Raw genomic sequence first — 19,583 nt, 5'->3', positions numbered from 1 at the left:
ATTAGACTTACCCATCACTTATATGGCATTTCGCTAGTTAGTAGATATTGGATAAAAAAAATTGTGAAACCATAGAACCCGCTATGATAACTTAATAGTTTTGGGGGTGAATTTGGCAAGTTTATCAGAATTAAATTTTACAAGGTAAGAAAAGAGAAAAAAAGTTTACCAGGCCACCTTTCGCTCCAGTTGAAGTCATCAGAGACAAGCAGTTAGTAGGAAATGGTTTCTGCAAGCCACCAGGGAATAACACGCTATTAACTTCGGAAGTAAGAGCATTCAGAGAATTTGACATCATCCTATCTAGCCTTGTTACTGCAGATTCTCCGTTTCTCCTGACAACTTTCTCAGTTTCTTTCAGCAACTTCAATGGATCTAAAATGATCAAAGCAAGTTGGCAAACATTGTGATAGAATAACCTCTAAAATATTAGATTCAAAAGAATCACACGAATTAAATAAATCGCGAACCAGATGTTATTTGAAAAAAAAGTGTAGCTTCCGTCCAAGAATAAAAATAATTTAATGCATCTCTAAAAAGCCTATTATATAAAATCTTTATTGATTAATTTTCCAGAAAATTCAGAAGGACATTTCAGCTCCATGATATCAAACAAAAAGAAAAAGAAAGCAAATGTTAAATCAAAATTATTCAAGGAAAAAGGCGAACAAGAGCAAACATTTTTGAGGTTCCAATAAGAAAATCCAGCAAATATATACCATAAAATTGGCGTACCTTTCAAATCATTTGTTGTAGCTTTTGTAAACCGAGAATGAACATCTTCACTGAGACATTCGCTGTTTTCCAGTATTCTTTTCCTCTTCTTATCCGATTTTTCGAAAACCAAAAGATCATCCACTCCACATGTAAAACCATGCATCTGTGAATAGAAGCTAATATTAATCATACTAGAATGTTGATGATATATGAGTGAGCTATGGAGCATATAAAGAAACATCAGACAAAAACGAGAAGCACCAACTTGCAGAAAGAAGGTGAATAAGCGACTGAACACTGCAAGTAATTGCCCAGCAATGTCTGCACCATAAAGTTCATGGATAGTATGAACTAAACCGCATTTTCCAAATTGAGCTTTGTCAATAATCCCATGCACAAGCTCATTGTTGTAAACAAACAATTTCCTTTCAATAGCATCTTTTCCAAAATACTCCTTGGGAATCCTTCCCTCTTTCTGAACAGTAAGTGGTTCACGACCCTTTATCAGATGATGTAGAATTGCCGTAATGACCTACACATAACACCGAATTGACACCTGATGTATCTAAGTTAATTCTTGACAATTTAAAGACAAAAAAACTCCATTATTGATGCGTATGAATAATCAAATGGACTATAACTAACCTGTTTTCCTGTCCACAACAGTTTCGGCTTCCATATAGCAGGAGGAAGGGGCTGAATATCATCAGCGACAACTACAGCAGAAATCTTTTGGCCAAAATTAATAGCCTGAGAACTATAAGATGGGGGTGGTACACAGGAAACATATAAAAGCTGACTGTACTCTTCACGAGTTAGAAATGTGTCCATCTTTGTTAGGAGCACAGCGCTTACAATATGATCCTATATAATTTAAGAGATTCAAAAAGCCATCAATTTTTTAACGAGAAATGTAATGTCACCAAAATATATTGCAAACAATAGGATTCATACCTGTATGAGACTTCTTATGGGATTCCCGCTGGTTGGAACAATATACTGCTTATTGGCATTAACAATGTGAACACACTCCGCTCGTGAAATCTCATCTTGAGGAAAATGAACATTCATTTCATCTCCGTCAAAGTCAGCATTGTAAGTGCTACAAGGAGAAGATTTTATAAATAGAATGTAACAAAAAAAAGGTTCCCAAACAAAAAATGAAAAGCGTAATTAGGACCTGCAATTGGCATAGTGCATACGAATTGTTTTTTCTCCATTCATTACCCGTACAACATGAGCCATCATGCTGGGCTTGTGCAGCGTCGGCTGTCAAATCATATGTAAAATTAATATGAGCATAAAACAAATGCATTCATAAAGAAGAAGAGCATTTTTTTAAAAATTTATTTAACTTGTAGAGAACAAACAACGAAATGGCTCGTTACTGAAAAAAGAATCAAAAAATGCAAAGCTAAACTGCTTTTATAATGCTGTACAAACTAATGCTCATTTGCTTTAATAACCCTCTGTTCACAAACAACCAAGACATTAAATGTTCCCTAATTAAGAGCAATTAAAATGAAAATTGAGACATAAAACATATTACTTGGAGGATTTCTCCAGGTTCAATGAATCTATAACTAGGCTACAGAATATAAACTTTCTAAACTTTCAAAGAAATTGTGTTCAAGTTTTCGATAATACGTGCAGGGCTTTGCTCAATAGAAAGTACAAAAAAATATGTATTAAAAAAACTATGATTTATTGAGCAAAGCACTGCACTTAATAATTTCATTACATTACGTTTTATCACTAAGTATAGTTCATTATCCTCAAATAAATTTTGTCATGAAATTCTAGTAAGTTTGTTGAGGTGTAAAATCTAACAAAAAATCAGTTAGAAAATCAAGTAGATAGGAAGGAAAGAACATGCGAATTAATGTTATTCTAAGCACATTCCTCTACATGTGCATCATAATTTAAAGTTGAACCTCCTATTGATTTAAATAAATAACAGAGAAAAACCTATACCTGTCGATTAACTAGAACTATGTCCCCATCTTGCAAATGACGATATACAAATTTCGCTTCAAATTTTGTTTCTGGGCCCATTCCCACCTTAGTAACTGCCCTTGATGTGGGTAATTTCCTTGAAATTGCATTTCGCATGTCCATACCTGTTTTTGAACTTTATTATTCACTACCAAGAAAAAGGAAGGGGTGCTAAAGACAGAAAAGTAAAAAAATAAGTCATAAAAGATTGCAATCCAGCATAAAGAAAATAGAAAACTATCAACTTTTTATTTCTTGCGATGAAACTATGTTACTAGTTAGAGAAAAGTTTACATGAACAAACAGTTGCAAAATAAAGCGTATAGAAAAGCATAAATATAAAATATATTGGATCAAGATAACTTCAAGAGCAGGTCCATATTCAGACATCTGCTAAGTCAATAATGCCAAGTTGAATTATTGTGCCTGTCTTGGAATCTAATAAACTTTAGTGAATAAAGAAAAACTGCAATTTTTCTCTCTGCAAAAAAAATCCAAAGTTCAATGGAGATTGCTTCTCTCCTCCTGGATAAATGAGAATTATAGAATTTAAATAATAAATTGATTAAAATTATATAAGATAAAAAAGGGTAAGTAATATATGCACAAAGGTGAATATTTGAAAAACAATCAGGATTATAAAAAATTGAATCAAAATTATGATGGACCAAAATGTAAAGTCAACAAAGAAAGTGGCTAAGAAATGGCTTTTCAATAACTATAAACAACATAAATGATAAATATAAAAGAGACTTTTTAATGGAATGATGAGAAAATCCATTTGACAAAAAAGTACCATTTTGTTGAAACGCCAACTTGAAATGAGGATTGCAAAACATCTTAGAATGTTTAAAAATGCAAAATGGGTAAAGAATAAGAGTAAATGATCAAAGGAGTTTTACATACCAACCTTCCAAAACATTTAATATAACATTTTAACCACCCAAAATCTTAAGGGGTTTTTACATAGCACCCAAATCTTATGTATTTATTCATCTCACACCCAAACTTTGATTTTTACAGTTTAAGCATCCTAACTATAAAAAAAAGTGTAATCCACCTTTTCATACATATTTTCAAACATAGGAAAAGGTGCTTAACTGTAAAAAGTAAAGTTTGGGCGCAAGATAAGTAAATACATAATAATTAGGTGCTATGTATGTAAATTTCCCAAATCTTAAATATACGATTTTAACCACCCAAAACATTCACTAAAAACTTCATGAGTGAGTTTAGGAGGTGTTTGTAATGAAAAAATTATTAAAATATTGTATTTAAAGTTTAGGAGGTTGAAATGTTGTATTAAATATTTTGGGTGGTTGGTATGTAAAAATCTCATGATTAACTACACTTATAAGATACTAAATAAAAAGAGAAGGGAATCAACCACCACGGATAATACTTCTTTATCAAACAGAATATGAAAAAAAAATTAAACAATTTCAGCAAAAAAATTAAAATCCAATAAATGTTTTACATAATAAGAGATGAAAGTTTTATGTTATTGAATGATGGGAAGATTGGTGTGATTGGTATTCAATTCTCAAGGACTGCATTTAGGGTCAACAACTTTGCTTTGACTTCAAATATTCCTTTTACCCCTCCTCTTCACTTAACGACTTGTTCGTTGTCCCGGATTTAGAGGAGGTCGTGAAAGAGTAGAAAATTCATACACTTAGGGTGAAAGATGATGAAGAACTTTATGTATAAGAGTCCTCAATAAGCTTTTTTTCTTCTGAATCCAATTTCAAAAAAGCAGCTTGTCAATAATATGAAGAAAGATAATGTTCTTGCATCTCTCTCTTCATCTTAGACTACGTAGTAATCTTGTTCTTTCCGTCACGAAGACAAATGCAATTAAGATTCTCCAACCATAGATAAGTATTGTTGCTGAATTTGATAGTTACCAATTTAACTATCCTATTTTGTGGAATGTCTTTGCACTCAAAAATCTATTTCACAGAAGCCAATCAATGAATTCATCCCAATCCATACGCTCATACAAATTTGGCAAGTCAATCTCTCCCTTCTTCTAAACCTAATGCCAAATAGACGGGGCATTGGTTCTTCATCGATCGAGCTTCATTGGTGAAAATGTTTCACCTCTTCTTCTCCATCTAGTTGATCACCATTATGGCTATTGATAATCTATACAAATTATCATCTTTCAAGTTCAACAAGTCTTTGTTGTAATTAAGAACTTACTCTCTACACATCCTCCATAGTAAGCTCTTAAATACCTCTTTATAGATTTCACCTGGAAAACATGATTTGTTCCCGATTAAGGTTTCAATCAACGGTAGGGTCTAGATTTAGATTTGGCCAAAATTTTGAGATTTAGGGTGCATGGGACAACTTTTTTGTTGTGGCACGTTTTGAAAACACTAAAATACTTGTTTGAAAATCGTGGTGTGGCAGCTTATTAGAATAATTTCATTAAATGAGCTGCCTGCGTTTCTTCAATTGGCTTGCGTGGTATTTTTCTCCTCTCCCCCACTCCTCTTTTGTCTCTGCCCTAACTCCTAACCCGAATCGTGACACTGACCCTAGGTAACTTTTCTCGCGCTCCCCTTTCTTCTTTCTCACCCTCTGCCCTGGGAAATTAGTCTCCTCTGCGTAGCTCCCAATACTCCTCTCAGAACTCTTCTTTGGGTACTTGCTCCTCCTATCTCGTGGTGGGAAAACGACTTCACTACCTTCTTTGTTGGTTCCCCTTGTTCCCTATTGCCCCTCTGGTAACTTTTACCCTCTCCTTTGATGCACATTATTTTTTGCACTTTGCGGTTTTGAGCCACATGGCTTGCTTTTTTTGAGTTGTGGCCATGCTCTATGAAAATTATAAATATGTGCTTTCAAAAGGGGGTAATGCCCGGTTGCATTTATTTCTTTTTGTGAATTTTGGTTGTTTGTGGTCTTTGCTATTTTGGCTCTTTGATCTTTGTTTTTTTTTTTGGCAATGCTCCACAAAATTTTGGTTGTTTGTAAGCATTTGTGGTTTGTCTCTTTTCTCTATGAAGGAATTGAAGCATTCAATTATATGGTGATGATGGCGGTTTATGGATTTTCTCTATGGAGGAATTAAAGTATTCATAATTTTGGGGATGATGTTTGTTGTTTATGGCTTTCCTCTATGGAGGAATTGAAGTATGTGGGTGGCTATTAGCATTTTACAGCCATTCTCTTTGATGGGTTGCTATTGGCGGTTTGTGCCCTATAGGGATTTCTATGTGATGGTGTGTTGGTGGTGTGGTGGTTGCAGCAGTGTGTAGATGGGAGTGGTGGTTGTGATAGTGTTGATGGTGTGGTGGTTGTGACTAGTTGGTGTAGTGGTGGTGATGTGTTGGTTTGGTTGGGTTGGTTGTGATAGTGTTATTGTGGTGGCAGTGGTGTGTTGGGTTGGTTGTGGTGGTTGTGGTAGTGTTGTTGTGGTGGTTTTGGTGTGTGTAAATGGGAGTGGAGGTGATAGTGTGTTGATGGTGTGGTGTTAGTGGCTTGTTGTTGATGATGTGAGGGTGGTGGTGGCTTGTTGTTGATGAAGTGTAGTAGTTGTGTGTTGATGGTGTGGTGGTAGTGTTGTTAGTGGATGGAGTGGTGGTGAATTGTTTGTTCTTTTCTGTTACCTTTCCAGATGTGATTTTTTTATAATATTACTTTTTCGGGTTACATGAAAAAAAATTTTACTGTATGTCATAAGTCTATGTTGTTCATCTCTATTCATGCTAGTAAACATGATGGGTAAGACAAAAGAGATTAGTTCTTCTATGATGAAGGATAAAAAAATTAAACTAATGTTTTGCGATCTCTGCCTTAAAGAGCCGGATTTGAGAAGTAGATCAACCACCTATTTAACAAGAAGAGTTGAGAGAATATACAAAGTTCAAGGAAAGCAAAAAAAGAGAATATGATATTATACAATTGAAAGACAAGTAGGATCAGTTAAAAAGGTACTGAAAAATATGGAAGAGTTGAAGCGATGATCCATGGGCTTGGGTTAGGATCTGATAAAGCGAACCATCGATGTTTTGGAAAAATGGTGGGCAAAGAGATTGAATATGAGAATTTATAAAACGTCATGTCCTTCACCATCTATATTTCTTGTAGTTACATCAACATATCAATCATTCATTAATTTGTAGAATGCGTAAAATGTTAAAAAAATTTAAATTTAGCTGACCCAGCACTTGAAGAAAAGTTGGATTGTTTGCTTGGTGAAGTCGTGGCCACGGAAGATTATGCATGGGCCCCAAATAAGAAAGGATTCGCTGGCAGAGCTGTGCGTGTTGATGCCGAGCAAATTGCTGCAATGAAAGCCCTAGCACTAACCTTAATGAAGTTAGATCTACTAGTTGATTCAAATGTCCTAGAGTTGAGAAAAAGATAAAAGATGGAGAAGTTTTCACTGTAAGTCAAATTTCACAGTTAGTTGCTTCAAGCACCAATGACCTTAGCACATCACAAGCAACTTCTATTCAGCAAGTCATGTGAATTATGAAGGAACTCCAAAAATTTACGAGGGCATGTCCTTTTACTTGTTCTCTATGAAGTTGCTTGAAGACATGACCGGAAGAGAGTTCTTTATATCGATGGCCCCTGACCGTAGGATCAATTACTTGTGTTAATTTCATGACAACCAGAATGCATGCATTGAATTTTGTTTGTCATACATTTATTTTTATTTTTTCTAAGGACATGTTATATGCTACTTTCATTATGCTTAAATCTTATTTGTTGGATACATTTTTATTTCACTATGTTCTAGCTAATTTGCACTTATTTATACATGGTAGTTGCATAAACAATGAATGATATGGATAGAGAAAAACGTAGAAGAAGAATTTCAGTTGTGTTATGCTTAATGTATGACTACTACAATTCATATATTGCTTGCTCTACTTGCATGACATTTATATTCATTGATGATAAGTGGGTTGGGGAGTTGTTTGCGGGTCGCCCAACAAAATTTAGCAATATGTTCTGAATGACTCAGCCATTATTCATCGATTTATTGGAAGAGCTGCACAAAAATCATGGATTTTATGGCTCCTCCAAGATGACCTACAGAGAGGTGATAACAATAATCCTCTACATTTTATCACAGAATGAACTTATGAGAGGAGGCATTGAGCAATTTCAACACTCTTCTAAAATGATCTGCAGATGTATTCAATTAGGTTGAATGCCCTGGCCAATTTATTATCAAAAATCATCAAACCCGAGGACTCAACATTCCAAAGGACCTCCATACAGACTTACGAAGAGGTGATAACAATAACACTCTACATTTTATCGCAGAATAACTTATGAGAGGAGGCATGAAACAATTTCAGCACTCACCTAAAAAAATTTGCATATGTATTCAATTGGGTTGAATGCTCTTGTCAGTTTAGCATAAAAAATCATCAAACCCGAGAACCCAACATTCCAAAGTACCTACATACAGATCTCACAAGGCATACGTTATATGTCAAATTTTAAGGTAAATCAATATATTCATACTTACTTGAATTTGATTGAACAAAGTAATTCAATTGCTTTTGTTAAATGTTTTAGGATTGCATTGGAGCGATTGGAGCAATTAATGAAACACATGCGGATATACGTATATCGAATAGTGAAAAGATCGCATTCATCGGGCAATGTGGTTCACCAACACAAAATGCCCTGGTTGTATATGACGTTAACATGTGTTGCACTTTGTTATGGGCAACATCAGTCTCCCGACAATCCAAATTTTGCTTTCTTGCTTCAATTCAAGCAAGTTTTGTTCAAACATACAAAGAGAGAAAACAACATGGCAGCCCTTGTGCAAAGATGGCTTTATTAAGTGATTTTACTTTGCATCATGTAAATGGCAAGGACCCACTTTTTTTCGCTTTAAATGAAGATAGTGCATATTTTGTAAATGCCCGTCGGGTATAGTTTTCTGTTTTGCTTTTTTGGGGACTTTTATCACCCATTTTGTAACCCTTTTTGTAGGGGTCTTTTATAATTTTAATGCAAATGCACATTTCAATGACGGGAAGAAATACACACGACAGTCGGATATTCAAATTTACGACAAAAATTCAAAAATATAACTTTCTGCGCCCACCACCAGATAAAAATTATTTGGCAGATATTGGATATCCCTTACAGAGAAGGTTTCTCAAGTCATTTCTTGATATCAAATATTACATTCCTGGTTTTGAAAGAACTAGAAATGTTGCTCAAGGTAGGAAAAAAATGTTTAGCAAGAGACACTCATCCTTACGTGGTGACATTGAAATAATATTTGGAGTTTGAAAGAAAAAATAAGTAATACTACGGGATATGCAGGCATATTTGTTTAGCAAACAAGTCCACATGGTGGTCGCTACAATGACTTTCCACAACAACATTTGACGACATCCTTCATGTAGTGATATTGACTTCAATAGGGCAGATGAAGATCATTCACATGTCCCTATTGAAATAAATGAATATCGTCTCGGGCAACGTATATCACAGGTAGAAGACGATTTGTCTGAGACTTAAAAGCATGATGGTGCGGGTTTAGAGAAGATGATAGAATTGAGAGAATAAATCAATGATGTCATCACTAAGGGTTGAAAGAATGTTATATATTTCTTTGCTATTAGTTTGTTTACAATGTATTGTGAAAATAAATTTTGTTTATTGTATTGACATTTATGGAATGATATACATTTTGAATTTCAATCTTGGGTACATTTTATTTCCAGTTCTTTTGCACGTATTTTTTCCCACATCAATGGTTGATGAGGCAACCGTAGGCATAATATGTAATATAAATTTTTTATTGCATGTTTAATTTTTTTTATTTTAGAGGTCTGTGATGAGATATTCGACTTTATTGATTCTTTTGGATGGCCATCATGTTATTAGTTATTGACACGTGTGAAATCCCAATGAAAGCAACCAAGTTCCTCTCCATTTTCAGTACTTATGAGGATCTTCTAGATGAATTTTTTTGGTGATATGCATATATGACATATACGAGCTCGATAAAGGCAACTAAGTATTCACATTTATTTAAGATCGGTTATCTTCTTGTAGTGACAAATTCGTTAGTTTATACATTATTCTCTGAGACCCCACAGTTTCATAAAACTTAAATAGAGTAGTTATACTTTTTTTATTTCTAATGTTGCATCTAAGGGTTTGTGCTTTGCAATTTTAAACCTTCAGAAAAGATGAGCTCGGGTACCCCCGATACCTCTAGAGCATTATACTGCTAATGTGAACGACAATGTTCCCTACTTCGCGACATCCACATAGCTATGGGAGATAATTTTACAGGTATCCAAGGAAAAAAAACAGAGAACGATGACTTCTTTAGCTGAGAGGATACGGGCGTCGAGACAGATTCATCGCCTATTCATAATCAAGCTACAAGTACACCGTTTGAAAAGGACGAGCAGACAACACTATAAACAAGAGAAAAACTAAAGAAAATAATCTCCACTAATATAAAATAAGGCATTAAGTCCCCAAGCAAGTTTTACGGATATTATTTATGCTTAAGAAGATAAAAGATCCCTAAACTACTTATAAGAAAGACAAAATAAGGGCATTAAGGAGTCGGCCCACCCCCGTTGGCGAGAAATTTCAAAAAACCCATCCCCCTCCCCCAAACAAAACTTGGTTCCGTCTGGAGTGCAAAATGGAGGTCAAGTCCACGTCAAACTCCTACAATCAAGTCATACACGATCAACGGTTCAATCCGAAAACAAAAAGGATTTGCACATGAAAAAAAACATTAATTCAATATTGAATGTTAATTTAAAAGCCTCAAAAACATATTTACAACAAAATCAAAACTTTAAAAGCAACTATGCAATAACGATTTGGCCTCAACTATAAGGAAGTCCAAGAACCAAATCAATCGCATGATCTAAACATTGGTACAACCTAGAAAATGCAAAGAAGAAACATACTATAATGTATAAAATACAAAATCCATATGCCAATAATCATCAAAGAAGAAAACACCCAACGATCCATCAAGATAAAAATTTCAATTGAAAAATCTCTAACACGAAACAACTAAACCAAGGCCAAGTAATCATGGGACTAAAACCATAAGAATATGACATCTTTAAAAGCATGCAAATGCAAATTACTACAAAAATTAAAGGATTTAAAATCTAAAGTCAATTTTAATTTGGTAAAATTTTAACTTTCAAATTTATCTCTTAACACCAACATTTTAGATTCTAATGACAGTAGAATTTGAGATTCTCATCAATAAAATGGTAAAAATATTGTGGCAGTTTGGAACATCGACTGTAGAGAAGTAGAAACACTTACGAAGTAGGAAGCTATGTGAAATAACATTTAATAAAAATGTCAGGGTTAAGCTAAAACAGTCTCAAGATGTGCAGATTTTAAGATTATAATGCACAAAAAATTAAAGACATACATGAGGAAAATGTTACCTGCTTGCAACGTATAGAACCTCTCTCTCTCCATATAATGTGTTGCTCCAGGATAAAAATTAGGGCCATTCATGACAGCTTGTCTTAGCTTATTAACATTCCAGGGAGTTACTCTCTGCAAATAACATATTTCAATGCAAACATAAAGGAATCAATGTTGAGATGTGCAAAAGCACAAAGATCACATTCTCTTGAGATGAAACGAGAAACGTGCCTCGGGATATGTCAACCTCAGAGCAAAATAAGGAGGAATTCCTATTTCATTAACTGCCAAGTAAGGATCTGGAGATATTACTGAGCGACATGCAAAATTAACCCTTTTTCCCATCATTTTCTGGCGCAGTATGCCTTCTTTCTTATCCAACAGCTGGCGGATGCCATTTAGGGCTATATCACTTCTACCTAACATAAAAACCATAAAAATTATAAGCAAAGGACCGTTGAGAAAAAATGAAAAAAAAAACAATAAATAAGCTCTCACTCAAAAAAAGGAAAAATATGATGATCAAGTAGCTTCCTGTAAATAAGAATTGATCAAATCTCCTAGGCAAGCTCGTCAACAAGAAACAAAAGTTCAATAAAGGTACAAAGGCAAAAATAAAGGCAAAATAACATAAAACAATGATAGAAATAAGAATAATAAATCATGGATTACAAAATTTAAGGAAATACTATTAAAAACTAAGATAAAAAGAAAAAATACATATAGGGCTAAATCTTTTGATTCAACCCAGTCATGGATGGCTGAGAATTTCTACATATCAGCTAAAATTTACATTTACTATTTACCATTTAATATAATAGTCAACACAATCAAACTACTAACAAATATTTGAATTTTGAAGAAAATTCTAGATGTAATATAGATAGATAGGTTGATATATATATATATATATATATATTCAAAATTTAAATATTTGTGTTTGTGTACCACAACAAAATACTATAGTATATGCAATACGTACCAAATCCCTTTGTGTTATCAAACAACAAATTTACACTATTTTGGAGGTCCCGCCACTTTTGCAAGATATCTTGGTGACTATGTTCAGTATTGCCCAAGGAGATGTTCGCTTCCACAACTCTGCTCAACAAAACATTTTGAGGATGTTCCAACAACTACAGTAATAAGACATCAAAAAGCATCTATAAGTACTTTTACAAAAAAAAATTAGCAAAAAAATTTAACTAGGGATCCATTATATTAGTTTAATCTCTCCAATTCAAAAATAAATTAATATAAAAGAACACAAACCATAAAGTTGCAATCCCAACAACCAAGAGAAAAGCTTATGTCCACAAAGTACCCTTTCTCAACGTCTTCTTCATCTCATACTATTTTCATAAATAATATAAAGAGTTCAAGACTTGGGAATAAAATTTAGTCAGCTCACCTCTTGCCCACAATGTGCAGGAGGACGAAACTGGTTTGGTGGAACAAGAAGAGCCTTTAAGAAAAACATTGCATAACCGTTTTCCCTCTCAAAATTCCTTAAACGTCTGCATTGAATGTCACATATAAGCATGCATAACGTTGATTCCTTCCTCCATAAGTTTTTTAAAATAACTTCGACCTATTCACATACAAGCAAGCCCAAATTAACAAATAATAAAAAGCAAACAAGTACTACATATGCTAATCCAAAAGCATCCAACATATTGGACTACAAAATGTGGAAATCCCATGGAAATCCCAAGAAGAAATGTGGTAAAGAACCTCTGAAGAAGACAAATCAACCCTTTCAGATGATGCTATATGCTTTAGAAATTCATAAGGAAGTTGTCTGGATCGATTGGCTTGAGGATCCAATAGTTCTCCATCACCCCCGGAAGTAGTTCTTAAGCTAGAATCTTCAATAACATTGGCTCTATGCTCAGAAGTCCTATGAGACTGCATGTACGACATAATAGATGTCAATAAACATCTAAAATACTCAACTAATCATGCTAATCAAATGGAATCCTTAACTTCACTGTTTGGCCCAAACCTAATAAACCCTCTCATTTGGTTCTAACAATTATTAGTCTCAGAGCATGGGAAAATATTAATTATATGTGGAACGTGAAAGAAGAATACAAGATTATCAATGTCCAGATCACGCATTTTGAACCCCAAGAAAATCCGATAAAGTACAAGGAATACCATTTCCAACCAACAGAATGTGCGACTCTCAAGCTTCGGATTAATTTTTTTACAGTGGTTACACTTCTTGGGCTTTTCTCGCATAATTTCCTGTAGAACAGAAGCAGCTTCAGCTTGTTGAATGGAGGTCCAACTTCTTTTCAGATAGTTTGCATCTGGAGGTGAGTAAGAGTGCTTTTTTGTATCTTCAGGCCCAAAAATTGCCTCATCCCAAAAGTTAGCGGCCATCTTTTTGGCCTTAGTAACGTTGCCTTCAACGATAAGGCTCAGGATGGAAACATATTTGCGAACCTGAAAACTTATCATTATAGCAACAAATAGAAAAATCATAGTAATCAAAATATTTCAATATTAATCATAATATATTCAAATGAGCCTAATTTAAAACTAACTAATAATAATTAGAATAGTAAATGTTGAAGTATTCATAATGAAATCAGATAGTAGATTTTGGGGTTTCAACTATACGGTAAACTATTTTCCCGATCATAATTAACACGATGAATTATTGCAATAGACAATTGAGAATTAATATTTTAATTAATATGCAATTTAGAACATTATAATTATCCTAAGCATTGGACAATGACTCTAAAACCATTTAGCTAAGCTTACATTACATAAAACCAGAACATAAGCAGATAATAAAAAGAATTAGTTTTCATTAAGTATCTTAAGTATGAGTAAAACAACACACTAAATATAGTAGCATTTTTCATCATCTCTTGCAACATAGATAACTAGTAATATAATAAAATACCTTTGTCACTAATAATAATGAAATTATAGTTGCAACAATGACGTTAAAAGTGACAAGGAAAGATGAAAGAATGCAATAAACAAAGACGATTTGCTGTAAGAAGCTACCTTCTCATGACCCATCCTAAAGTTATGACAATAAAAACAAGCAATTTGAAGAAGATATTTAAGACTCCGGAATAGCAATGGATTGTAAATTGGTCTTGCAAGTTCAATATGACCATAGTGACCCGGGCAATGTAAAATTTGTTGGCCACAAGACTTACACCTGCAAATAGTGGGTAAAATGTTCCAATCACTAAACCAATAGAGAACCAAACAATACAACAAAGAATTTAAAATAACTACCAAAAATTGCATCTAACCCTTGTACATAAAAACTACAATTAACTACAATACAAAGCTGATATAAGTAAAGCATAATAAGGTAATTGCACTTTTAAAAAATCTAACCTGGTCCCTGTTGCTTTTTGTTATCGCATAATAATCGCAAAGAATTTGTTCAACTTAACCACCAAGAATCAAGTCTAGAAGAAACACCAAAACCTGTTCCAAAACAAAAAAAATTCACAGGCGTGTGAATAAAACTGCCACCACAACATTGGCAGAGATTATCAAGCCATTACACTCCTCCAAAAGGTTTTGATGGTTCCTTTGAATGGCCACAAAAATAGATCACGGTTTAGTTTTACACAATCCAAATGGATAAAAAGCTAAACAAGTGGTCAGACAACTCTAATCCTACCATACCGTCATCAGAAGAATTTAGTGATGAAGTCAATCTCCAGTAAGAAATGGCAAAGAAAGCTTCTTCTCCAACAAAACTTGGGACAACTTAAATTTTAAATTTCAGAATATCCAAACCTGCTTAAAATGAGTTTAAAAAAACTGATGAAATTATCGCACAAAATTAGGAAATCACCAAACTAATAGTATAAGTATATAGCACAATAGTGAGAAGACCAATGCATCATACATAAATACAAAAGTCCGAAAGGCTTTCTATTGAGTATCCCTGGGCTATAGCTAAGCTTGGAAAAAATTTAAGAAAAAAAAAAGGCGAACCATTGATTCATGATCAGCAATAGCTACCAGAGAAAAGCAGCCTCAACTGCCTAGCAGAAAAGCTCCACAAATTAATCCTTACCAAGTCGTAGTAGAATAAGAAAGTTTCCAAGTTAATTATTCTTCAGTAATTAGTTTTTCATTCACCAGACCAATATCGGCTAAGGTCTCATCTACCCTTCCAATGTGTCATACCCTAATTTTTTTTTAAGTATAACAACAAAGTACAATAAATAAATTATACCCTAAACTTTAGCATTCACGATAATCATTAAAAATCATTATATTGCATTGCACGCTTCAGATCGATCATTTTGATATATTAAGAAAATGTTGATACTCAAAATAAGAAATATATTTGAATAACATTTCTTGGAGTTCTTATTAAAATCGCAGTTGTTACTTGAACAAACTAATATCATGTAATACTCTTAGTGGCTTTTGTTATTTTTCAATTTTTCGTGCATGAAATCGATGATAAAAAAAGAGCGGCTGAGATTATTTTTATTAGTAAAATAAGTATAGGCATATATATCTATGATTTAAGCATTCTCTACATTTTCTGCTCATTTTTGTCTCTGGAACAGAGACTTACGAGCTTGGCAGCTTAGAGAAAGAGAGAAAAAAAGAAGGGGCATGGGGGTGGAGTTCAGAGAAGAGAAGGAAATGGGAAGAGGAAAAAAATATAAACCTTAGAGTTGAAATTAAAATTATATTCCATGCCTTCTTCCACAAAGCAAAATTTATAAGCTTTTAGACCAAAATAAAAAGAGATTATTTTAAGGTAAAAATTGGTTTATTAATTATCTCCTAAATGCTCAATATATTTTTCATTTCATTAAAGCACCAGTTTAAATTAATATTTCTTCCTTTATTCATGTTAAACAAATCGGCTCGATTTCGTAAGGTAAAGCTAGCTCGAACTCGATTAATTAATCGAGCTCAATTTGAAGTCGAGGGTAGCTCAAGCTCAACTTGACTCGACTCGTTTACACTCCTAAATGCTGCCTATATTCTAGCATGCACAAGAAAATGAGGGAGAAGAGAAGATTGAAAGCCTATGCTACCAAGGGGGCTAAGTAAAGAAAAGTTAAAAAAAGAGATATATGGAGAAGAAGAGTTGTGATGGCAGTTAAACAACCACCAAAGTGCTCAAGAACTCACAGGCAAAAAAAAAAAAATTGATGACAGGAGAAAAAAATGATAAAAACTCGGTTATCATTTCATTGATTTCTATAGAAGGTTCATAGATTTTAAGATTCATAGGACCTAAACTAATAACATTAATCAAACACCAAATACAATTAAATAATATATCATAAATTAATACGGTTTAAGATGTTATTTCCATGATTTGGCTTGACTCTATCAAAATACATACACAATCGATTTGGCTTGAATAGTACTGAAAAAATGCACACGAACAAGATGCAAACAATAACATGCATAGGTAGACAATCATGCACTCACACATACATAAATTTGTGTGCACACAATGCTTGCGCATGCACATTTCACACATAAATGTACATTTCACATCAACTTATGTTTGAAATAAAAGCTAATATTGCTCAAAAATCTCAAGAAGAGATTAGCCTGGTAAAAGATTAATTGTCAAAATCCAAACAACTTAGTTATTGTAGTTAATGATTATACTATCACACTACCCACTTGGAATTGAATCTATCTTAGTCAAGCAAAATAATAAGTACAATATATTAATTTAGATATTTTGACTTTTTGGTATTCAAGTCATGCATTTTGGTCAGTTAGCCATTTAACTATTGGAGCCACAATACAAGTTTAATTCCCAAATTATGGCCTAAAGATGTGTACAAAGAGCCCTAAGAAGGATGAGATAAACCTTCTTTTATAAATTGTAAGCTTCTATATCATGGGTCTTAAGAATTCAACTTTCTTGAATTTGTTTCAGGATAAAAAAACCTTTGAATACCATGATAACCCGGTTAAGTAATGCTAGGTTATTCGTCATTCATCCCAATAAAATATAAAACTATCATTGAGCCTAATATTTAAAATTTTCTTTTCCAAAAATAAGTCTTTCAACACTTCTCCCATCTGATAACAAAGTCAATCACGACATTTTACCTTTATACATCACTATAAGGTGCATAGATTAACACAAATAACAATAAAAATGAAGATGATAATAGATTGGATAAATTATATAGATTAATTTATCATTGACAACTATTTCAAATGTATACATAATCATTAATAATAAAATGTGCATTAAGCATAAAAAGCCTAAAAAAATTAAAATCTCGTCAATTATAATATAGCGAGCAGTCTATAAATTTTCAAGAAATGAATAAAATTGGCTAAAGTAGGCACTGAAATCTTTGAGAGCTACTCCTCACCCAGGCCATGATGATTAAAAGATTGATTTACAGGAAACACATCAAAGAGCACAACAAAATTCCTAACCTTGCACTCTCCAATAATTTCAATAAAAGAAATATGGGGTACACTACTTTTAGTAAATTCGGTTAGTTCCTACTGCAAAAATCTTTGATGGGGAAAAAAAGAAAAAACATGGGAAGATTATGTATCATGAATGTAAAATTAGGTAAAATCTGAGGGTTTTCTTGAAGGAAATGCAATTTTACCGGTATAGGAAAAGAATTGAAAACAACTACTAGCATTAGACATTCTAAATACTTTGCTTAAATTAATCAAAAGTTAACAAGTCCAAATCAATGCATCTTTAATTTTGCACAAAATGTTAGAGATCCAGGTCACGTTACTCTATTAGTTGGGAGCTTAGGATTTCAACTATTAGGTATTGAGTTGAGAAACTTTGTATATGTGTTGAATTGCAAAAATACCGAAGAAAAAACATTGGATATGGTTATAGAACAATGTGAATTTATTCCCAATAAAAGTTGAAAATTCAAAAGAACTAGAAAAAACGAAAGCACATGATGCCTATGGAGATGCTAATTTTAGGAAGAACTAACGTATCGAGGTCCTTGACCGGACCCAATGCCGGGTCATACAAGCCATCCGGAACAGGTGAATCCTTGGTATCAAGGAGTTCTGACTTGGTAATTGCCTTGAAGCTTATCCTCCTAACCTCTTCTGCAGAGTAAAAGCTGAAACTGATCCACTCCACAGTTTCAGATGCAGCCTGCACAAAAAAAAATTTATGTTAAGCTTTTGTAGAGAATTCATTAACAATATAAGTAATATAGAAGAAAACAAGCTTGGAAAAAAATATCGGGCAATTTTTTTCAATGAGAAAAATGTCTTAGACTACACTTGGAATATCAGACAGTCAAGTAAACTGTGAAACACAGCAATCAATAGTCAAGTACATTGTGAAACACAGCTATCAATAGAAGCTGAACCAACATCAGTACCTCATCAGGTCGCAAGCGAGCGTCAGACATTTTGAGCGGTGATTTCAGCAGGTCAGCTACTAGAGTTTACGTGGTCCTTGCTTGCTTCGGCAACTGGAAAACGTGTCCTTCCTTCGGTAAGTACGAAACCCGTCTTCCCAGCTAGCTCGGCGACTGTTTCGCGAATGCGCGATGTCGAAACCTAGAGAGAGAGACACAGAAGCGTGTCCTTCCTTCGGCGAAACTTGTGTTCCCAGCTAGATCGGCGACTCTTTCGCGAATGCGCCATGTCGGAGACAGAAGCGAGGGTTTGCGGATTTTTGAACGGGAGCGGGCAGGGAATTCCAGAATAATATATCAAATTAATTAATAAATAACAATTAATAATTACCTTATATCAAATTAATCATCTAAGTTTAGATGTACTTATTAAATAGTTAATTAATATTTAAAATTATTTAATTAAATTTTAGTAATTCTTAATTTCTATAATAATAATTAATTAATCAGGATTTTATTATTCGAACAATTTAATTAATAAATATCAATTAATAATCACCTTATATTAACTATAATTATCTAAGTTTAGATGTACTTATTTAATAGTTAATTAATATATAAAGTTATTTTTAAGATTGTTTAATGAAATTTATAATTAAGTAATATAAAATGTATAATCATCTAAGTTTAGATGTACTTACTTAATTAATATATAATTAATTAATAATTATAAATATTCCAGTAATTTAATTAATAAATATCAATTAATAATTATCTTATACCAAATTAGCTATAATCATCTAAGTTTATATGTACTTATTTAATAGTTAATTAATATATAAGGGAATATTAAAATTATTTGATGAAATTTTAGCAATTCTTAATTCTATAATAATAATTAATTAATTAAGAATTTATTAGTATGAAATTATTGTTTAATGAGTAATAGATTTACACTAAATTTATTACTAATTAATTTGTATAATTAATTATTAATTAATATAAGTTCCATTTTTCATGTACTTAAAAGACTTTAGATACTCGTTTGTATTTCCTTATTTAATATTTTTATTTGGATGTATCAACAAATAAAATCTGTGTAATTTT

At 33.0% G+C, this 19,583-nt stretch overlaps 1 protein-coding gene across 1 annotated transcript in view; it reads right to left on the bottom strand.

Annotated features, from left to right (window-relative positions):
- Positions 1-18,799, bottom strand: part of LOC110030206 (DNA-directed RNA polymerase I subunit 1-like) — a 27,639-nt gene extending 8,840 nt beyond the window's left edge. Inside the window, exons 1-16 of the mRNA XM_020732807.1 lie at positions 18,498-18,799; positions 18,096-18,265; positions 14,158-14,317; positions 13,291-13,581; positions 12,865-13,038; positions 12,542-12,721; positions 12,113-12,266; positions 11,362-11,549; positions 11,148-11,262; positions 2,692-2,837; positions 1,898-1,986; positions 1,672-1,819; positions 1,363-1,581; positions 983-1,249; positions 736-880; positions 170-375 (exon numbers count right to left, since the gene is read on the bottom strand). Coding sequence (XP_020588466.1) covers positions 170-375; positions 736-880; positions 983-1,249; positions 1,363-1,581; positions 1,672-1,819; positions 1,898-1,986; positions 2,692-2,837; positions 11,148-11,262; positions 11,362-11,549; positions 12,113-12,266; positions 12,542-12,721; positions 12,865-13,038; positions 13,291-13,581; positions 14,158-14,317; positions 18,096-18,265; positions 18,498-18,527 — 2,682 coding nt within the window. The 5' untranslated portion in view covers positions 18,528-18,799. The remainder of the gene's footprint in view (positions 1-169; positions 376-735; positions 881-982; positions 1,250-1,362; positions 1,582-1,671; positions 1,820-1,897; positions 1,987-2,691; positions 2,838-11,147; positions 11,263-11,361; positions 11,550-12,112; positions 12,267-12,541; positions 12,722-12,864; positions 13,039-13,290; positions 13,582-14,157; positions 14,318-18,095; positions 18,266-18,497) is intronic.
- Positions 18,800-19,583: the final 784 nt, after the last annotated feature.

This window comes from Phalaenopsis equestris, unplaced genomic scaffold (assembly GCF_001263595.1).
Source record: "Phalaenopsis equestris unplaced genomic scaffold, ASM126359v1 Scaffold000672, whole genome shotgun sequence".
Taxonomy (NCBI): Eukaryota; Viridiplantae; Streptophyta; class Magnoliopsida; order Asparagales; family Orchidaceae; genus Phalaenopsis; species Phalaenopsis equestris.
Note: the sequence above shows the minus strand (reverse complement) of the source record. Positions and strands in the feature narration are given on the sequence as shown.